Source organism: Psammomys obesus, unplaced genomic scaffold (genome assembly GCF_907164565.1).
Source record: "Psammomys obesus unplaced genomic scaffold, mPsaObe1.curated_primary_1811, whole genome shotgun sequence".
In the NCBI taxonomy this organism is placed as follows: Eukaryota; Metazoa; Chordata; class Mammalia; order Rodentia; family Muridae; genus Psammomys; species Psammomys obesus.
Window position 1 is genome coordinate 830,107 of NW_026587032.1, and position 21,135 is coordinate 851,241.

The window sequence follows — 21,135 nt, forward strand, 5'->3', positions numbered from 1 at the left end:
AAAGAATCAGTGGGAAGAATGATGGAATGGGGGGAGGGGTCTTCATGCTATCCTTCCCTTGGCTGATCATCATCCTAGCATGGAGGCTCCAGAACTGCATAGCTGCCTTGAGGGCTTCTGCATTTTTTTTTTTTTTTTTAAATCTTGGGGCTGTCCGTTCTCTCTCCCCAACTACCTGCATGTTTTATGTAGTCTTTCTTCATTCTTGTCAATGTCCTATCTCCCTCTGGCCCACATCCTAATAAGACTGAAGGTACAGCATAATTATTCCTAGTGTATAATTAGTATACTTACAGATGGAAAAACCTGCTCCTATCCTCAGAGAAAGGGCTAGGGGATTTCTTCCTGTCCTACCCCAGTCCTAAACTCTAGCTTTCCTGTGTGTGGGCAACACAACTGAAAATGTCATGAACTATGAACTAAATCAGAGATGGGGACAACAATTAGGCTTACAGCAGGATAGGTTCTCTGGGTTCTGTATCATTATGAACTGCCATGAGAAATGGAAACAAGTGATGGAAAAATTGCCAGGTACCTGTGTGATTACTATTGGGTCCTAGCTTGACATTTTTGGTTGAAATATGGGACCATATGATCAGTTCCTCAGCTTTTTTGGTGAAACCTAGCTGTGAGCAGTAAGGGCATAGGGGTGTATCAGCAGGTCTGTTCCTATAGTTAAGCTGTTAAGTGCATGGAATTAGATTTAAAGAGATGAAGCTATATTTCCAGAGGATTCAGGCCCTGAAGGTTCCTGGCTGAGTATTATACCCCACCCTTGGGCCAAAGCAGGGCTGCTCTTGAAATGGGAATGTGGAGAGGAACCTCTATTGCTACTGAAGCAATGCCTCACCTGTGGTGGATTCTTGATGCTTTTCCCTTGACCGCCTCTTCTTCTTTCCCTGCAGGAATAAGAGATAGTTGCTTCTGGGAGGTGGACACTGGGCTATCTGCAGCCTACTGCCTCTAGGATTCTAGACCAATAGGCCTCCTACTTTGGGGTTCCTCTTTCTTGACTGTAGTTCTTGCAAGGCTACTGTAGAAAGGATATGTTTAGGGGTCCCTCCCTCCATCTGATCTCCTATTTGAGTACAGGAGGGATTTCCAGGCCCTTTCCTTCCCCTTCTCACTTAGCCAAACCAAATACTGGGCAACAATCCCATAAGTGAATGAATTCGGGAGTGGATAACTGCCTTCAAGGGAAGTTGCTTAAGCTTTCTCCTTCTGAAATAGTCAAGGGGGGTGGGGGGAGTTGTCTTTGCCTGTGTTGTTTTGCCTATACTATCAAGACAAATCCCCTTTCCCATGTTGAGGTTGTTGCTTTGGGTATGGTGTCTCAGAGGTTCCCCTGTTCCCCCGTGGTTATTGCAGCCACTCACATAGTTATCCCGCGCCGACCAGCCTGGGTACAACTGCATGTGCAGCTGCCTTTCCTTACGGGCCAGTTCATAGTACTTGGCCTGCTCCTCTCGAGACAGCGCGTGCCACTGCAACGTGGAACCGGTGGGTGACACGCAACATGGAGTTAGGAAGGTGTGAAAGGGATTGGGGGTAATCCCTGCCAGCCCACTTGCCCATGGCCTTACCCTTCGACCCAGGATCTGGTTGATGGCAGCGCTCTCCTTGAGTGTGCACTCTGCAATGACCTTGGCTCTCATCTCCTTCATGTATAGCATGAAAGCATTGAGGGGTTTTTTGATGATGGGCTTCTTAGCCTCCTTCTCTGCCTTGGGTTCTGCCTGTGTTTTCCTGGGGTACACAACCAGATTACATTACTTGGGAAGTTCCCCCTACCCTGGTGACCATTACCTAATGCCACCACTCTGTTTGTTTGAGGCAGGACTTCTCTGTGTAGCCCTGACCATCCTGGAACTCACTGTGTAGACCAGGCTGGCCTTGAACACAGAGATCAGCCTGCTTCTACCTCCCAAGTGATGGGACTAAAGGCCAGCTACGCCACTCTTTATGTAGCGGTTTATAAGCAGAATGTTCCAATTGCCCCGTATGAGTGAGCAGAGTGTGAACTGTTTCAAGAATACCATGGCCACGTGTGAAAGCACACCGAAACTCAAACACCCTTCTTGGCTCAATTTTTTTTTTCTTCTTTCCTTATCCCTCCCCATCTACTCTTGCTTTTGAAGATTACAAAGCACAGCAATGGTCAGTGCCAAAGCCACAGGAAAGCTTGGCAGAGCCCTCCAGGCAGTTCTCTGAGATGCCAGGAAGGGGGCCTTGGACCTGGCGGGAAGCATACTATGTCCTGGCTGACCAAACCACTCTGCTCACCTGCCCGGCTCACACCTTCTTGTCCCCTCCTCCCAGCCTGTGTTTCAACTCACAGGCTTCGGTCATATGGCTGCAGCTCCTGCTTCCCTGAGGAGGGCACAATGGCCGGGTGAGGGATGGCTGCTGGGTGGCCAGGTACCCCAGATCCCAGCATCAAAGATGGATGGGTGAACCTGGAGGAAGGAGGAAAGGCAACACTAAACCAAAAATTTGGCCTAGACTTTTAACACACATGGAGGTCCCTGCACAGAGGACACAACTGACAGATACCTTATGTCCACTGGTCTGGACACAGGCACACACATATGTTTACACAGACACTGCAAAAGGTTCACATATGTGCTATTCAAGTGGTTATTAATCCTGCCCCTATAGACAAACTCAGGAGCCTGTGACTACCTATGGGCCTTTTTGCTTTCCTGCTTCATTCCTCCAGGCTCTTCTCTACACAACAGACTGATTTTTTTACAAGAATGCTTCTGGCCCACCCCAGCTCAAGTTTTCCTGCTACACAACAGAATAAAACTTAGCCTGCTTCTTGGGGCCTTTACAACCTTACCTGAGCACTTATACTACATTTCTCCCCATCTTCCTACTTCCCTGTCACCATTATCCTCCCTATCTCCCAGCTAGCTCCAGCTTCTGTATCTACCTTTCTGAGAAATTGCTTCCCATAATCCTCTCTGACCCATCATGCCTGGATGAGGTCCTCTTGGGGCTGTCTTTAGCCCAGTTGGGCCATTCAGCTGTTGGTGCTGTATCTCTATTTCCTACCCTGGGCTGCTGAAAATGCCTTGCCATGGCATGCCTGGCCCTAGGTCTATCACTAGGAGAATGAGCTAAAGGAATGGGGAGCATCTCCACACTCACCCTCACACACACCTTCCCTGCCATTGTGTGGAGACTACTCTGTCCTTTGCTGCTTACAGAGGCTAGGGACACTATCCAAAAGGCTTGGGCAGGGCTCAGAGGATGCCCAGCAGGGGTGAGCAGCAGAGCTGCATCAATCACAAAGGCATTGCTGTCCTGGCTGCTCTGGGATGCTCTGTCCAGTGGAGCTCGAGATGAGACTTCTAGCTGTATCCCCAGGCACAGAGCAGCATGGGACTACAAAGTTACAGACAGACAGACAGACAGACAAACAACTAACACAGGATAAGCACTGGCCTGAACATAGCCCTGGGTGGGCACTGAAGCCTGGGCAACAGGAAGCAGGAGCCTGGCTGCAGGGATAGGGGACTCACCTGGGATAGGGGGCGCCAGGGGCTGCAGTGGGGGCAGGGAAGTGCTGTCTATATCCGCAGGAAGGGGACAGGGGGTAGAGAGGAGGGCTGGGCCTGTGGTTGGAGAGACAGCTGTTAGCCGTCTGACTGCTAGCCAGACATGGGAAGGACTTCTGTACCTTGTGTGGTAGGTGCATGTATCTGGCAGCCTCCTCCCAGAAGCTGAGACTATATCCCTACTGACACTGTCTGGATTGCTCTTCTGTCCCAATTTGCCTGTTTCAACTCTTTCTGTCTCATTGTTTTCTAATGTGCATGATTGTTTTGCCTGTGTGAATGTCTGTGTACCACATGCATGCCTGGTGCTCTAGGAGGTCCAAAGATGGGCTTGGATCTCCTATGTGGGTGCTAGGCACCAAAGCTGGGTCCTCTGGAAGAGCAGCCAGTGCTCTTTAGTGCTGAATCATCTCTTCAGCCCCTGCTTCAACTCAAAAGCCCAGGAGTTCCAAGATCAATGAGGTGCCTCTTTGGGCTTCTATAGTTCCAAATCAAGTACCCCATAACTCCTGGCTTCTTGCCTGGTTGTCCACTAGGCAGATGTTGTTTCGAAAGGGCAGAGACCTAAGGTCACAATCAACTCCAGCAGTGTTTCTTTGGCACCAAGATTCCTTCCTGGCACATACAGGTCTCAGTGCAGAGGGTGAATGCTCCATTCTCACCTGGCAGTAGCTAAGAACATAGAGTTTCCCCTTCCCTGGGCCTACAGCCTTCCCTGGAGGCTCAGTTGGTGAATAACCTTTCATATATATATATAATTTAATTTTATGTGCATTTTCTATGAAGGTGTCAGATCTCTTGGAACTGGAATCACAGTTGTGAGCTGCCATGTGGTTGCTGGGAATTGAATCAGGGTCCTTTGGAAGTGTAGACAGTGCTCTTAACCACTGAGCCATCTCCCCAGCCCCCGATGAATAACCTCTTAAGGTTCAGATTTCTTAGTCTTTGGAGCTTCAGGCCTAAAGACTTAGGAGGCTGTCCAGAAAGTTGCCTGTTCAGATCATTGGCCTGGCACCATCAGGCTGAGTTCCATGTCCCACCTTGGTTCTTAGGGTAATCATGGGGTAGGCTCACTTGTATTCAGTTACAGACCTGCTCAGGTCACTCTACGGTTCATGAGTAAAAGTCCAGTCAAGCGCCCTGTTGAGACCCCATTCCAGCTGGGAACAGACTCTAGCCCAGTCAGGCATGATCCTGTCTTAGTAGAACCTTCCAATAGGCTGGTCACGAGTGTGGCTCAGCAAGCATCCGAGACCAGGAAGGATCCTGTCCCTCATACAGCTCCACCACGGATGGGACAGACCAGCAGCAGACACTGAGGCCACCAGGAAGTTAACTGCCTGCTTAACCAGGCAGCTGTGAGAGGCAGCAGCCTCTCCTTTCGTGGTGATTTATACCAACTCCTTGCTCAGTCCAACTTTTCTTCCTCACCTTCTAGAGAATTAGTTACAGTAGGGTTGAGACCAGTAGCCAGTTTTCCTACTTCCCGAAAGGAAGAATGTCAAGCTACCTGGGGAAAGTTCAGTCACAAGGATTGTAAGCCCAGAAGTAGGTTCACCTAAAGTTGCTGGCTACAGAGCTGGCAGCTCAGGTCTCAACAAGATGGGTAGTGCAGGAGCACAGGAGGTACATACAGTGTTTCTTTTTCTCTGGGCCCATACTTACCAGCTCACAGTGTGGGGGAGCTGTCCCATACTGCCTGAGGTCAGAGAGTAAAATCCAGACAGATCAGGGGTCTGCAGAGGCCTGTGAACTCCTGTAGTGAAAAGGGTCCAAGTAAGCAGGGCACCCTGACCTGGGAGGTTGGGACATTCAGCAGGTACTGTACCTTGGAGACTTCTACAGGGGCCTCTAAGATCCAGCTTCCATTTGCTAAAGGCCTAGGTCACGTTTGCTTAGTACTACCCCAGGGTAACAACAATGGCTTCTGACAAAGCAAAGGAACCAAGGAACAGAGGTGCTGAGTGACTGCCTTAGGACACTGCTTAGACAGAGGTAAAGCTGGGAGTCACTCAGGAATGAGAGGTCCGATGTCACCAGTTCCTGGTGCACTTCTGCTCTGCCTTGGGAGCCTTTGCTTAGGACTCTGACCTATCTTTGGGTAGAAGGCAGCCCCTAGACCTGACCTGAAGAGCCAAGGCTCCACCCAGCCCCAGGGTTGAGTCAGCAGGTTTCCCACAGCTGACAATGGTGGATTTCAGAATGACTTTGGCTGAGGCTAAGGTGAATCAGCCATCATAACCACCACTTTCCATTTTCTCACTGGGGGAAAAAGGCCATGAGTTTTACAGCTGCAGCAGTGTAAGGATGCTGTGCTCATACTGGCATGGGGCACCAGAAGCCTCACATTTCGACCTGGTACCACCTTCCCATGCCCTTTGGTGCTGTCAGACTCTCAAGTCCCTTTCTGAGCCCAGGCTTGTCTGGAACTCACGGTATATCCCAAACTTTCAATCCTTCGGCCTCTGCCTTCCAAACTACTTGGATCACAGGTGTGCACTACCACACCTGGTTCCTTTCTGACCTTTGTTTTGGGCCCTGAGTTTGCAAAGCTTCTTCTGTTATAAAATGTGGGCCAGCCTAGGTGGCCTTAGCCAGGAACTTGGGCCACAAGTTCCCACCGCAACAGCCTTCTCCCGTCCCTGGCCCATACCTTGCTTCTGGCTGATGTCCGTAGGTGCAGGGGTGGAGTGTGGACTACTGAAATGATCGTAGAGCGGAGAAAGTTGGGGAGCGCCATGTGGGGACTGGCCGGCCTTGTTATGCTGGAAAATGACCAGGAGGCTGGTAAGCATGGAGTGTTCTGAGGCAGGGGGCCATTCAGTGAGCTCTGTGGCCAGCCTGGCGGTCAAACCACAAGCCATGGGAAGGGCACTGGTTTCCTGCCCCCAGGCAGTCCTGGAGACTGCTATACAATCCCATCTCCTAGTGAGCCTCTTCTGGGACACTCGGGGTTTCTCCTCTCAGAAAGTGCTTTCTGGCCTCCTGGTCCCAGAGACTCCTTGAAGCCCAATGGCTGTCTGCAGCCTTTTCCTGCTAACTGCTTCCAGACTGTCCCACCTCAGTTCTAATTAGTTGTCCCAGGGCAGGGACCTCCTCTGGCCCCATAACCTGGGTGGGATAAGTTGCTATCTGGCTCCCTCCAGGGACAGCCTGCCCAGATACTGCTCTTCTGGTTTCCTTGACACTGCAGGACTCCTACTTTTCAGTCAAATGGTTATGTCAACAGATGACTCAGTAGGCTGAGAGAGCTCAGCCACAGGGAGTCGCTGCCCGGCCTAGTGCCTTCAGTGCATGCCCTTGCAGGCCAGAGTTGTGGAGATATCTACAACTGAGGCTCAGCTTCCTTCCACCCAGACAAACTTGTCTGTGGGGATGCTGCTGGCTGAGCGCACGCGGGAGTGACTGCTCACTGCGGCACAAAAGGAAGACATGAGACATCTTGGAGCAAGACAGTAGAGAGAACACCAGGATAAAGCAGATGAAGTCTGTTGTGAGCACTTCAGCAGAACAATCCTCAGTTCTTGGGTATCCTTTCCTGGTCATGAATGAGGCTTAGCACAGGTCCCTGGCTTGTTATTTGGCTATTGCAGCTCTAGGGTAAAGCCAGAGGAGAAGCTGGGCATGAGCCCACTGTAACCAGGGCGTGAGACCTGTGCATGGGCACAGCTCCAGTAGATCTCCACAGAAGTCCTGGTCTACCATCTTTCCCTGCATTCCTCCCTTCAACAATAAGCTGTACCTTTCCTTCATGTCTTGGGCTACCCAGGCCAAACCAGAGTTGATGTCTGAAGCCAAGCATGTTGGTGCTCACCTTTAATCCCAGTCTCAGGAAGCAGATGCAAATGGATCTCTGAGTTCAAGCCTGGCCTGGTCTCCATAGTTCCAAGCCAACAACAGCCAGAGTCACAGAGTGTGTCCATTAAGAGAGGAGAGGTGTGAGCCGGGATAGCTGTGAGGTGTGTAGACATGGAGGCACTGAGCACCTTACAAACGTACTCTAATTGCCACCAGGGCACAAACGGGTGCTGCTTCTCCTGTCTGAATCATCTCCCAGGTATCACCTCACAACCCTCCCCCTCTACAGAACTCTTCGTAGTTCAGCCTCAGTCACTGCCTCCAGATCAGCTCTCACTCTCCCTTCAGCCTAACCTGTCTCTTGCCCAAAGAAGACCTCTGTCAACATCCTCAATGACTTCCAAAATCCTCAGTTCAGTTACCATTTCCCCAAATCCCTTGCACTCGTAAGAAACAACCGATTCCCCCTTCCTAAATCAAGTTCTGTTGGTTGGCTTTCAGGATACCCTCTTGCCTCTTTTCCCTCCAACTTTACAGGCTATTTTTCCTTTAGCCCTGGTGTTGATTCTCCTGTTCACTCATCGTCTAAGGAATGGCTCATCTTCAGTCTGGGTACTGGTGAGATGGCTCAGCAGTTAAGGGCACATACTGCTCTTAGAAGCCTGTAACTAGAGCTCTAGAGGATCCAATGTCCTCTGTGGCCCTCACAGCACATACATATACACACTATTAAAAATAAAACCTGGACAACAAAACAGCATCAATCTGATGATTTTTTTTTTTGGGGGGGGGGACTGGTTCTTACTATGTAACCCTGGCTGTCCTGAAATTCACTCTGTAGATCAAGATCAGATTAGCCTAAACAGATCTGTCTCTCTGCGCCTTGATTGTGACAACTAAAAGTATGTGCTACAATGCCTAACTGATTCCACATTTGATTCCAGGCCTCACTGCTAGGAATTCTACTCTCCAAATAACCTACTCAACTCCATGCCTAAAATGTCCCTAAACTCCACACTCATACAAGCGCTCCATTACTGAGCCACATCCTCAGTCCTCAAGTCAGAACCTCTGACTCTGCTGGTATGCTGTGGGCTTCCTCAGTTCCTGGCAGCAGCACCCTTCCATTCATCGAGGAACTGGTCACACCATGCAGATCAGATAATCTTGTAGTGACGTTTTTCTTTTTAAGATTTTTTTTTGTGTGTGTGTGTGTACAGTGTTCTGCCTTGCATGTGCACTTGCTCACTGGAAGAGGGCACCGGATCTCATTATAGAAGGTTGTAAGCCACCAAGTGGTTTCTGGGAATTGAACTTAGGACCTTTGGAAGAGCAGCCGGTGCCCTTAACCTCTGAGCCATCTCTCCAGCTCCTTGTGGTTCTTGATATTGACCTCCCCTGTCCACATGTCCAATTTCTCAGTGAATTCTACTGTTCTACCTTCAAAACTCTAGACTCTAACCACTTCTTGTCTCCTTCCCAACCAGACATTATTTCTCACCTGGACTACTACCCTCTTTGCCCCTTAGCCACGCTCCAGCAGACACAGAGATCACTCTGCCTAAAGCCTCCCTGCCTCTGTCTCCTTACCTGATGATAGCTCTGTGTGACCACTCCCAGCTCCCTAACAGCAGGGCTTTCCACTGTGTCTGCTTATAGTGCCCAGGAACCCCACAGCACCCTTAACCAGGGTTAAGCTTTTAGATATACTATGGTATGAAGGAAGCTTGGAAGCTCCACGATTGCTAACCATTTCCTGATCCTGGCACTCCAGGATCCCGATCTGAGCCTCCTGTCTTCTGGGAAGGAATGAGAATATCAGTCTTCCCTACCTCATCAGTCATTTAAAAAAAAAAAAAAAGTCTGGCTTTGTCCTAGTTTTGAGGAGCAACTGCTGAGGCAGTTTTACAATAGAAAGCTTCCTGACAATCTTCAAGGCCTTTTTTATCCTCATAGATTCCAAGACAGTACAGCCTCATGGCAACTCTACTCCTTCGGGATTATTAGACCTCATGGCACAGGCATCATACCACTCCCTACCTAAGGTCCAGTTTTGCTTCCTGAGGGCCAGGTTGCTGTGCAGCTCGGACTGTATCCGAGAAGCCTCAGATCCAGCCCAGCTCAGCCTACAACTCCTGCCTGCTCTGTATGTACATGGGTGTGAATGTGCAAGGCAGTGAGATAAGGCAGTTGAGGATCCTGGGAATGGTAGGCCTGTCCTGCCTACTCGTCTTTCCCGTATTTGGAGGGGGAAGCCTCATTAACTGGAAGTCTGCAGACAAACCACAGAAGCACTGGGTGGCCAGGGTAGGGCAAAGAGCCCACCAGCAGCTAGAGGCCCTGGGAGGCCAGGGCTCTAGGGCAGGTATTGAGGGCCTGGCTAGTCCTTCCCAAGTTTGTGCTGTCTGCCTCTTGACCCCACTGTTTAGCCCCTTCCATGCTTGGTGGTGCTAGCCAGGGGGAACCGTCTGGCACCAGGCTCCCTGCCCCCCTCAGCCAGTAGAACGTCCCGCTCCAGGGCTTCGGCACAGGCTGTTTCAGTGCCAGGCTTCCCAGACAACAGGGTGGGGTTGCCCAGGGCTTGGCGTGTGCATGGCAAGTTCAGGGACTTGGGCTCCACCTCCCTCTGCTGCCTGAGGGTGACTGTCCCTAGCCTCCAAGGGAACAAGGCAGGTCTGGGCTAACTGTCCCCACCAGGCACTGAGCACCTCAACAGCACAGCGCCTCAGCTCCTTACTGAGGGAAAGGACACGGTAGATGCCAGAACATGGAGGGGCATAAAGATGCAAACAGGAGCCAGGGACTCAACTGTATTTGGTGCTTTCCCTCACATTGGCCACCCCACATCCACACTCCTTGCCTCTGCCTGAGCTCTGGCAGCTGCTCCTGAACCAGCCTGTGGCACTTCAGGACAGGTACAGGACTCAGTGCCTACAGGTACCCTGATACTCCTGCCAGGACTTATCTAGCCTACCTGGTAACCGGCTCCCTCCCAACAGAGGTGGTCCTTCCTACTACCAGCACGTTCTTACTGTTCAAAGACTCTCCCACACCCACCCTCAGCTACTGTCCCTAAAGGTATCTTCTGGGAAGCCCCCAACTCCAGCACCCTACCTGGCTACCACCTCAGGACAAGGCAGAACAAGGTAGAAATGGGGGACCCCTGAGCTCTACTCTGGAGTTGAGCTTGGGCCCAGCTAGGCTGCCCCTGGCCCCCCACTTCCTGCAGGTTCAGGTAAAAAAATAAACATAGTCGACATTTTCCCTGCAGACCGCAGCGGTCTGTTCACAAGGCTGAGAGCTCGCTGACAGCCCCTGTCACCACCAGCAGAGAAACTCCCTCGCCTCTGACGGTTGACTCTAAAAACCCCCAAACGCCTGAGCCGCACAACACTTTCCCAGCGAAGAAAGTTGCCGTTTCCTCTGGCCTCCAGCTTGATGGGGGTGGAAGAACAAGTCCTCTCAAGAAAGCCCTGTGGCAGGGTCTGAGCCCAAAGCAGTGTTCTTGGGCACCCAGGACCCTACGCGTGAGCAAGTATCAGGATGTGTCCCTGAGCTCCCAGCATGTGTCAGCAAGGAAATGTCTGAGCCGGAGAACAGCATTTGCTAATGACTGAGTATTGAGCATGGGGCAGGCACAGTTCTGAGCACCAGACACTCCAGAGCAGACCTACCATTTGTAGGCATAGTGAATATCACCACTGGCAGGTAAGGAAACCAAAGCACAGGTCACGGTCAGAGCTCAGCTACCAGCTGCTATAGTGCAAAGACCTGTGATTAGTACGGATAGAACAGGAGGCTGGGTTGCAGAGGGAGCTAGCCCAGTCTTTCCCTTTAGCTTGGCTAGCTTACGCTGTGCTGAGCCCATACTCCCGACTCTGAAAACAGTCATCAGAAGCCTCCTGGACAGTGAACGCTGGTACATGTCCAGGCCCTAGCCACATCTCCAGGCCCAGCCCAGGCATGCTCCTGTTCAACCCAAACACCCAGCTCTCGGTCTCAATGCCTCATGAGACTCCCTAGTTCCTTCTGCTCCTTTCCATGCTGGCTCCTCCACAGACCTAGGTCCACCTCTAACCTGGATAGGTGTCTGCCAGCTTGGCAAGCAAATGCCTGGACATCTTAGAGAGCTGCTCATCATTGACTCTGGGCTTTGCACTCAGGTCATTCTCTGAAGACCTGGAAAAAAGGCCTGGGGAAATCCTTGATGCCCCGATTTTCTGCACATTCCACCACACTTGCCATTGTGGCTGGGACTTCTAGTCCCTCAGGGCAAGGGCGCTGTCTCCAGCATCAACCACAGGCTGGGGTGGCCCCGGAGAGTGTCTGTGGAGGGGAAGAAGATCCGCTCCGTAAACTATGGGCTCTAGGGCAGACATGAGGCATGCAGGTGGGCTATGATTGCAAGAGCACATCAGGGCAGCTATGTAGTATCAACATACGAGGCAGGCCTGGCACAGTGGCACAGGCCTGGGATCCCAGCACTGGGGAGGCAGAGGCAGAGGCAGAGGCAGAGGCAGGCAGATCTCTGTGAGTTCGAGGTCAGCCTGGTCTACAGAGCAAGTCCAGGACAGCCAGGGCTCTGTTACACAGAGAAACCCTGTCTTGGAAAACAAACAAACGAGGAAACCCATCTGACACAGGCATTGAGGGAAGGTTCTGTGAGGAGAGGATGTCATCCAGTAGGCACATAGCCTACTGGACTCCTTCAAGGATTCTTGGGGCCACAAAAGATGTCAGAGAGTCTCTGAACTTTCCTTTCCTCACTCTTTGCACCAGCCGCAGGGGACTAGAGTGCTCCTTCCCTGGCTCATATAAAGGAGACTGCCTGGGCCTCCCATATGTGGCTGGTGCCCTGTTGTATCCTTACCTGCCCTTTCTCCTCCCTGTGTTCTGGGATTATGCCTGTAATTTCTGTCACTGAACTAAGGCCAGGTGATCAGTGTAGAGCAATGGAGTCATCATCCAGCAGCAATGACACCCATATGCTCAGGGGTTTGGCTAGTGGCTGGGAGGATCCAGAGTGCCTGAGCCTGTGAGAATCAACGTCCTAGGATGCACGTTTCTTATACCTTCCAAATGAAGTCAGGCTGGACCTACCTGCAGGTTTCCACAGACCTCCTTCTGCAGAAATACTTCAGCCTGGCTGAGAAGAATGGGCTAGAAGAGCCCCGGCCCCGGGTCCTACTACCCAGGACACAGTGCTATCCAAGGAACGACAACCTCTAAGGGTCTCACCAACACCCTGGGACAGATGCCTACTACCGAACCGGGGCCAGGGCCTCAGGGCCAGCAGAGCTGAAAGGGCTGGGGACAGCTGGGCCACACCCTAGCCCAAGAGGCTTTACATCCACCTGTCAGCAACAAAGCTGTTGCCATGGTTGCAGAGCACTGCCAATAGCATGTGGCTAGTCCACTAGCCTCCTGGCCCTCACATCAGATAACAGACCTGCCTCACCGGAGGAGAGGACCAGAGTCCCTGCACGCAGCCTTGGCAAACCACAGGTTTCTCCACCCAGCCCGGGCAAGAGGTGCCATCAGAGTTAGACAAACCCCCTAAGCTGAGTGGCCTTGCCCACGGCCCCTCGCGGTTTCTATGCATTTGTCTACTTGTGTTTCCCTTCCTCCTCTTTGAGGTAAACGCCCCTCAGGACAGGATGTTTTCAGAGGAAAATAGAAGCTTCCGGGAGCTGCTGCAGCTGAGCTGCTAGCTAACACTTACGAACACCCTGTCTGGGGATTCTGCAAGCGGCCTAGGGCTGGGCCTGCCCCCAGTGCAGGCAGCTGCTCTGCTCCTTGTAAGTGCCCAATGTCAAGCCCACCATGGATGGAGCCTTAACCCTGTCTGGGCTTAGCAATAGGGACGGTGAGGCACTTAAGCAGTTTAGAAGCTCTTGTGCCTGGGGTGGGGGTGGGGTGGGGGGCACAGCTGGAGGCTTTGTAGAGATGGAGGGCTGAGAATAACGAAGCAAGGTGCAGACTTCAGAGCTGTCAGTCCAGCAGCGGCTGGCTCCATGCCCAGCGGTCAACAGAGTTCCAGCCTGTGCCAGACTCCTACCATTTTTCCCAAGCCACTGTGCTGGGAGTGAAGAGTCTGCAGAAGAGGACGGTGAAGCAAGAACAGTCCACTGAGCCGCTCAGGCCTCGTGGAGAGCAGTGACCAGTGTGGATCTGTGTCCAGCCTCTTGGGTTCTTGGTCAGCAGCCTTACCACTCGGCCAGCCCTCACGGACAGCACTTAATGCTGGCGGCTCCCCGCCAAAGAAATCTCGGTTGGCTGGCTGTGGGCAGGGTCTCAACTCTGTAGCTCAGGCGATGCTGAGGGGAAGGTGGTCAGCAGTAGCAGGAATGCGGAAGAGACGAGACCTAGACCTCATCCTCAGACAGCATGCATTGCTGCCCCAGTGTAAATCCATGAAGGACAGCACGAGGGCCCTCAAGTCACCTGGACGCCCAGCCTGCCTTAAGAAGACAGCTTTGCCCGGAGGCCATATCAGGATGCTCATTCTGGTCTGACCCTCCAACCTACTCCAGGTTAATACCCAGGAGCTCTGTGTGGACTCAGTCCAGCCATTCATCCATAAAGTCACAAGACAAGGTGCAGAGAGAAGCCGCTTAAAGGCAGGCTCCCGGGCCCGGAGTGCTCCCACACCCTCTACACTCAGTAGAAGCAGAGGCAGGGCTGGTCGACACAGGGTCCTGAGATGCAGCCCCTGAAGAAGCTGAGTTAGGCGACTTGTGTAAAATGGCACTATACAGGCACTGCTACACACCTGTAGGAACAATGTTCCTACACAGGACAGGGAACACCGAATTCCCATGGGCAAGGAGGCAGATGCATGGGCCAGCCAAAAGTACCCAGCTGTCTATACTGTACACGCTACCTACAGAGCAACAGGGTACTGTGGAGGAGCTGGGTTCAAACCTGCCTTCCAACACTTACACAGGGGCAAGTCCCTTTGTGTCTACACTTGCCTGCCCATGAGCTAGTAGTGTAGAATGTGTCAAGGCCTAGGTGAGCTCTTATTTGTATTTGCTAATATTCTTTTTGTACTTAAGATCAAAAGGAGGGAGGAAAGAGACAAAAGCAAGCCCTTTCCCTAGACAAAGGCTTTTCAGGAAAGCCAGCTTTGTTTGAAGTTGGGACTGCCAGCCCTCAATGTTCTTTGGACCACTGCCTGGTCACCATCAGGCCAGGCTTATGAGCTCCCCTCTGGCCTCCAGTGACCACAAGGGACAGTTCAAAAACACTGTCCTCAAAACATCCCCATGAGTCTGGCTAGAGGCTCTGGCTCCCAAGAAGCTTGTCGACAGGTATCACACTCAGGCCTCAGGGGACCCTCCATCTCCTTAGCCCAGCTTTTCCCAAGGACTCAGAGCCTAGGAAACTCTCCAGGCTAACACCCCAGAGGGGGTACCTTGGCCCAAGAAGCCTAGCAGCAGGCTTTGGGCTAAGTGAGGACCAAGCCGGCAAGGAAAACTCCACAAGAGACAGTTTCTAACCATCTTCTGCTATACACCAAACTTGGCTCAACCTTACAGGTCAGTTTACAAACTGTTTTCCATGTGACATTTCCTTGGCGGGGGTGGGAGGGGGAAAGCCCTGTAGTCTTGTCTCTCAACCAAGAGATGCGGCCTTCTCCACTGTGTGGGGACTGACCTTGCCAGATGTGGAAGGAGAGGGTCAGTCTGGCCTAGACTTAAGAGGGTCAGGGAGAGCCCAAGTCTCTTCTTGGGGCCAGAAGGAAACCACGCAGCATCACAGCCCGAGCTGTTCCTGCCCCTCACATTCTAGAACAAAGGGAGACAAGCAACGAGGAGGAGCGTGGACAGCAGGGGAAGGCCCACATCCAGATCCTGACCGCCAGGCACTTCTCCAAGCCTCAGTTTCCCCACCTGCAGAATGAAGGCAGTAAGAGAACACGCTGCGTGTGCATGTGTGTTTATGTAAATGTGCCTGTCCGTATAGGAACATGTGTGTTGTGGATATAAACATGTTTTTGTTTTGGTCCTGGATGTGGGACGGACCACCCTAACCAGCAGGAAGCAGCGAAGAGAACTGCGCCCCATTCCCACTAACACTTTCTCTCTCACCTGGTGTTGGGGTGTTAAAAGGGACTGGGGTAGAAGAGGGAGAAAAAGATACAAGAAATGTAAATAAAAGTTTTTTAAAAAGTCTGACAACACATGTGCCTGAATGTGTGTGTTTGCGGCAGCCAGAAGTGAAAGGTGTTTTTTGTTTGTTTTCTATTTCCTGAGACAGGGTCTCTTCTCAGTAAAGCCAGAGCTTACAAGCCAGGCTGGCCGGCTAGAGAGCTCCATGGCCAGCCTGTACCTGCCTCCCTGGCACCTCACTGGTTGTGTGAGTGTACACAACCACTGAGCTTTGCACGGGTTTTGGGGGGCTAGACGCAGATCTTTCTGCTTACACAGCAACCACCCGACCAAACAAGAACCCCCAACAAAACAAAACAGGACCTTGTGTTTTGTAGCCTTGGCCTTGCACTCACTGCTTAGTTGAGGATGACCCTGAAAGCCTGATCCTCCTGCCTGATCGTAAGAGGTAATCTACCGCTGTAGCCAATTTATGCAGTGCTGGGAACTGAACCTAAGGAGGGCCCTGGTTTGCCAGGCAAACACCTGGAACCTACGTGGTTTTTCGTTTTGTTGTTTTGAAGCTCTGTCATGAAAGAAGATACATCTAGTTGCAAGAGATGTTCTGTTTTCTAGGCACTTACCGAGTGCCAGCCCCTGAGTGGGCACCGAGAATCCAGTACTGAAAGGACAGATATGGCCTGGACGCTCTCCTTCTAGCCCCTTCTGATCACGGCTACAATCTCTCCACGTTCCACTTGACACAGCCACCAACCTTTTGGCCTTGGATCTCCCTGCTTTGTCTGTTCCTACATCCCCACCCACAGGGCTGCTCCCGGGGCCGCACACTGCTTCAAAGCCCACCATCACACTCTGGGGTGGCTGCCGCAACCGGCACACCCGTGTCCAGCCATGCCTGGCAAAGACCCCACTGCTCTCCACAAGCCATCAGAGGCCCACCCACCCTCTGCCTGCCTGGCCACCAGGCGGCCACAGAGCCATATGATCTGAGTGAAAACTTCAAACTTAATGACTTTCATGCTGGTTATTTAAAACGCAATGTAATTTTCTTAAACACCCTATTATTTCCTTTGATAGCTACAAAGCGTCCCCCAATCCCATAAGCATGTTTATTTTTAGAGAAAAGAGTGGTTTGCAGTTGGTCACAGAGACCATAGGGAGAGGGAACCCACAGACAGCAGGGTAAGGAGTCAGTGCTGGCAGCCGGAGGACCCCGCCGCTGCTGCTGGCTTTCCACCCCACCCATCAGCAGCCAGGCCCACCCTTCCCTTACCAGCACCCCAGCCAGTGACCCTCCTGTCCCACACTGGCCAGTGGCCAGATCAGTGTTAGGCTGGCCTCGGTGCCCTCGGATGGTTCCATTTGCTGCTCAGCGAGCCTCCCACTCATTCCAGGCAAGGACAAGCCAAGAGAAGGGTCCGCATCGTGCCCTCCAGCAGTCTTTCTCCTGTTCCAGACAGTCTGCCCCAGGTAAGGCCTTGGGCCTGAAGCCTTGGCCAGCAGAGTAAAGGCCATGTCTGGATCCAGCAGCCTCAGGCAGCGGCCGCCCACACTGGGTGGGTGGGTGGGTGGGTATGCACAGCCCTGCCATTCGGGGCTGCTGGGCAGGGGTGGCGGCATGGAGGAGGGTTTGTGTGCAGAGGTCAGCTGAGCCCCACCAGTGCGGGGCGTCCTCCGGGTGCAGCTATTTTTAGGTCTGAGGCTTTCATGTGGCTGAATGATGGGAGTTTACAAAGCATCAGTAATGCGTTTCAGATGGCGGCCCAGCAGGCCAGGAGGCTGGGCCCCTGACAACACAGACAAGTCAGGGTTACTCAGCGTCTCCATCCTGGGTTCCCATCACCTGTCCTTCCCTCTCCGTGGACCCTACTGCCTAATGGTGAGGCTGGTCCTTACAATGGCCAACAAATCCTATTCAATGCCCATCCTATTAACAGTCCTTTCCAATTTATACCTATCTGGACCTCAAGAATTTTTAGAGAAAAGAGTGGTTTTCTCTAAAAAGTGCTGGGGTCAAGATTCCCACCCATTGAGGAGAGGACACAGAGACCCAGAGAGGCCAAGAGGCCACCACAATCCTCTGCCATCACAGGAAAACCAGCCTGAAGGGAGTGATCCACTACCACTGGCTGAGGTGTGCTCAGACTTAGTGGGGTTTAGGCAGCGCTAACCATCCTGAGCCCACACACCATTGTTCCCTGAGGCCCAGGCCTGGCCACCCAGGCCTGAGTCTCTGCTATACACACGTCATCTGGAAGCAGACAGTGTGGGGCCTAGACGGCTCCCCTGTTCTTGGAGCGGGAGGTGGCTGTTTTAATGGGGGATGAGGGCTTGAGGAGGAAGCGTATTTATTTGACAGCGTGTCTGCTTCCTCTGATCTCCAGGGAGTTCTGGCTGTAGAGTCAGGGCCTCCAGGGAAGGCTGTGTCACCCGGTTGGCTCTGGCTCTAAGGCAGAATCTGGGTGCAGTCCAGGGAGGCAGTCTCCATGGGTGGGGACAGGCCGCAAGAGCAGCCTCCCGGCAGGAGAGACCAAAGCTCACACCCTTCCCAGCTCTCCTGAGGCAAAGGCCCCCGGCAAGTGACAGACACCCTCCACGCCGAGGGCCTGTGCCAAGAGGAGCCCTGTGTACCAAATGGGCCAGCAGGTAGCAGATGGGACAAAACCTCTGGCAAGAACAAACTCTACTAAAGCTTTGGTGGCGCAAGCTTCTCGTCCCAGCTGCCCAGGAGCCTGCTATCAGAGGAGCTCAAGAGCAGCAAGTGCGACAGAGTGAGTTCAAGGCCAGCGTAGGAAATGCAGTGAGACCTCACCCCAAAAAGGACACGCAGGAGGGCTGGAGAGATGGCGCTTTGGTTAAGAGTCCTGCTCTTCCACAGGATTATTACCGAGAGGTGGGTCTGGGGATACAGCTCAGTGATAAAGGGGTTCTGTTTCAATCCCAGCACCACCAAAAACAAACACAGAAATAACAAAACCGATGAGCCCACCCAGGCTAAGGAAAGCTTTCCAGTCTGAGGCCCACGACCCAAACCACACTCGACTGTTTGGAGACAGGGTCTTGTGTAGCCCAGGCTGGCCTTGAACTCGGGGATCAAACCCAGAGCTTTCTGCTAGCTGGGTAGTCTCTACCAACTGAGCTTCATCTCCAGCCTTGCAGTGTCTTTTTTTTTTAAGAGTCCAGTTTTTTTGTTTGTAGGTGGTTTGTTGTTGTGGGTTTTTCATTTCTGTTTTTTCGTTTGTTTGTCTTGTTTTGTTTTTCAGACTGTATGATTTAGTCCGGGTTGTCCTTGAACTCATCAATCCCTCTGCCTCAGCCTCCCAAACCCTGAGATTAAAGGCATGCACCTCAGTGTGTGAGGGGAGGCTACAGACTGCCTGAAGGAGGCAGCAGAGAACGCTCTGGGCTGCAGGGACCTCCTTAAATCCCTGGGACCTCAGAGCACTGCTAGATGAACTCTGGTTAGAATTGCTCCTCCGCCTTGACTGGATCACCAGTGGGCTACACGACAGCAGCGCCCACTTTTGGGGCTCTCTGGCCAACCCCCTCCTTTCTCCCTAGCCTAGTCTCTGCTCACATTCCTCCAATCACCCTGCTGCTCCCAGTGTCCACCCTGCCCCAGCTGCCAGCTCTGCCTGCCACGGCCCTCTGCTTCCATGTCCAACCCAAACCATCTGTGGTGGGCACCGCCCTGCCCTGACAGGGCTGCCAGCCCGCTGCACGTGCTTACCCACCCCTCCCAGGCTCTGGAACCAGTGAGGCCTGGGCCTCAAGGTCACATGGTGGACGCCTGGTGGCAGCCCTTTCCCAGCCTCACTGCACATTCCTCGAGGACCCTGGGGTTGGGTCTGTCCAGGTGACAGGAAACAAGCCCATCAGGCCTCTCTCCTCTGCTCTACTGTGCCCCACCCAGGGCATCCTCCCACTCTCTCCTGCAGAGGCTTCTCTCAGGAAGCCTCACCAGCTGCCCCCGCAGCAGCCGCTTTCACTCTTTTGTGTTTTTTATCCAGCTGAGCAGAACCTCAGTGAGGAACTGGGGCTCGTGGGGAGCAGCTCTGTGTGTCTCTCCAAGGACTGAACTCTGGGGGGCAGTGATAACTTCCCATCCACGTGGCTCAAAAGACGGAGAGTGTGAAGCCAAGGTTCTAGCAGGCGCTGATGGCTATCTGGGGGACCCCAGGCCAGCCTGAGGTGTAGGGGCCCACAGCTCCCTGTCCCGGTCTCAGGCCTCCACTATAATGGACTTCCACAAATGTTTTATTCCCCCCAGAGAGCACGGCCCCTCACATCCCTGCTTTCAGAGGGCGGCAGATGATGAACCTTCCAGACTAAATGCTTTTCCTTTGTGCTATGACGAGTTCCTCCCCACCTGGCTTCCCTTTCCCCACCTGCTGAAGAATCCGAGCACTGGACAGCTGGGGGATGGTGGGGTTCCTGTGACCCGATAAAACACCTGTTTCCTCCAACAGAGCCTTGTTTGTACACAGAGGCAGGAAACCCCAGTCACAAGGGGGGAGGGCGTGTGACTCTATGGCTCTGGGACCACAACAGACCCGAGGAGCCTCAGAGGGACTGTAGCTGCTCCCCACCCCCACCCAGGCTCTAGGCCCACCCTGACCTAATCTAACCTCAGCAGTAGGGCTTTAAACTGGCACTCCTAGAATGCTTTCCAGTTCAACTCAACCCTGCTGCTTTCAGGGGTGGTGGGGAGGGCTGTGGTCTCTACAGAGTACAACCCCACGGCCTCCTCTGACTGCACACAAACACGGCTCAGCGCAGGCTGGGACAGAACCCTGGTTCTGGCACCTTCTGTGCTGCCCTCCAAGCCTAAGGACAGTGAGCTAGCTCACACTGTCTTTCCAAAGGGGTCCGAAGCAGGCCTCCTCGCTGGCCCTGGGTAGGGTGGAGCTAGAAACCCAGCTAGCTCTAAGCAGGGCTCTGAAAGGGAGGCTTCCTGACCCTGACGAAAGTGGCAAGGCGCAAGCCACCCTCGGAGATTTCTAGCTTGGGGACAGAGGAGAGGCAGCAGATAGCCCAAATGCTCCACCAAACCTTCCCAGCCTTCCCAGGCTTCAAAGAAACACAGTTACCAGGAACTTCCAAGTCCCACTGCCCACCCAGTGAGTGCAGAGCAACAAAGACAAAATGTCCCTTCAGTCCAGGGGCATCAGGCTTTGTACGGCCGGGGAACAGTCACAGGCCAAAACCTGGGGCTGCACTACTTCCTGGTCCCAGAACTACCCTGGATGTTGCGCTTTAGGAAAAGCCCCCAAATGGACTGGATGAAGCCCACGGGTGTTGCCTGGGCTGTACTTCGACAGGGCCCTACAAACCAGGAGGCTCTGTGTGCAGCGCTTAGGAAAGGTCTGCAAATGGCTCGGCAGCCAAAGAGAGGTGATATAGTCTCCCTTTTCCTTACAAAACCTGACTTCCTCACATTCAGTATGAGGGCTCTGTGTGGACTAAACTTACTCTGTGGTATGTGTGTGTGGGGACTTTCAGGAATAGCACATCTCACCCAAGAAGCCACTGGGGCAGGGCAGGTACCAGGCCCAGCAGCCCGAGCCCTATACCTGAAGGGTCTACAATCAGACCTGTCTGGCCCAAAGTAGAAGCACAGCTCTCTAGACGGGAAGCCAAGTGGAGGCCCGTGGGTGAGG

At 52.9% G+C, this 21,135-nt stretch overlaps 1 protein-coding gene across 3 annotated transcripts in view; it reads right to left on the minus strand.

Moving 5' to 3' along the window:
* Positions 1–21,135, minus strand: part of Tcf7 (transcription factor 7) — a 28,568-nt gene that overhangs the window by 1,580 nt on the left and 5,853 nt on the right. For 2 of the 3 annotated variants that reach the window (XM_055602850.1, XM_055602851.1), the window contains exons 4-10: positions 6,217–6,328; positions 5,229–5,319; positions 3,528–3,620; positions 2,337–2,456; positions 1,584–1,746; positions 1,377–1,484; positions 851–899 (exon numbers count right to left, since the gene is read on the minus strand). In XM_055602850.1, the coding sequence (XP_055458825.1) occupies positions 851–899; positions 1,377–1,484; positions 1,584–1,746; positions 2,337–2,456; positions 3,528–3,620; positions 5,229–5,319; positions 6,217–6,328 (736 nt within the window). The remainder of the gene's footprint in view (positions 1–850; positions 900–1,376; positions 1,485–1,583; positions 1,747–2,336; positions 2,457–3,527; positions 3,621–5,228; positions 5,320–6,216; positions 6,329–21,135) is intronic. The other variant, XM_055602852.1, reaches the window with a different exon arrangement.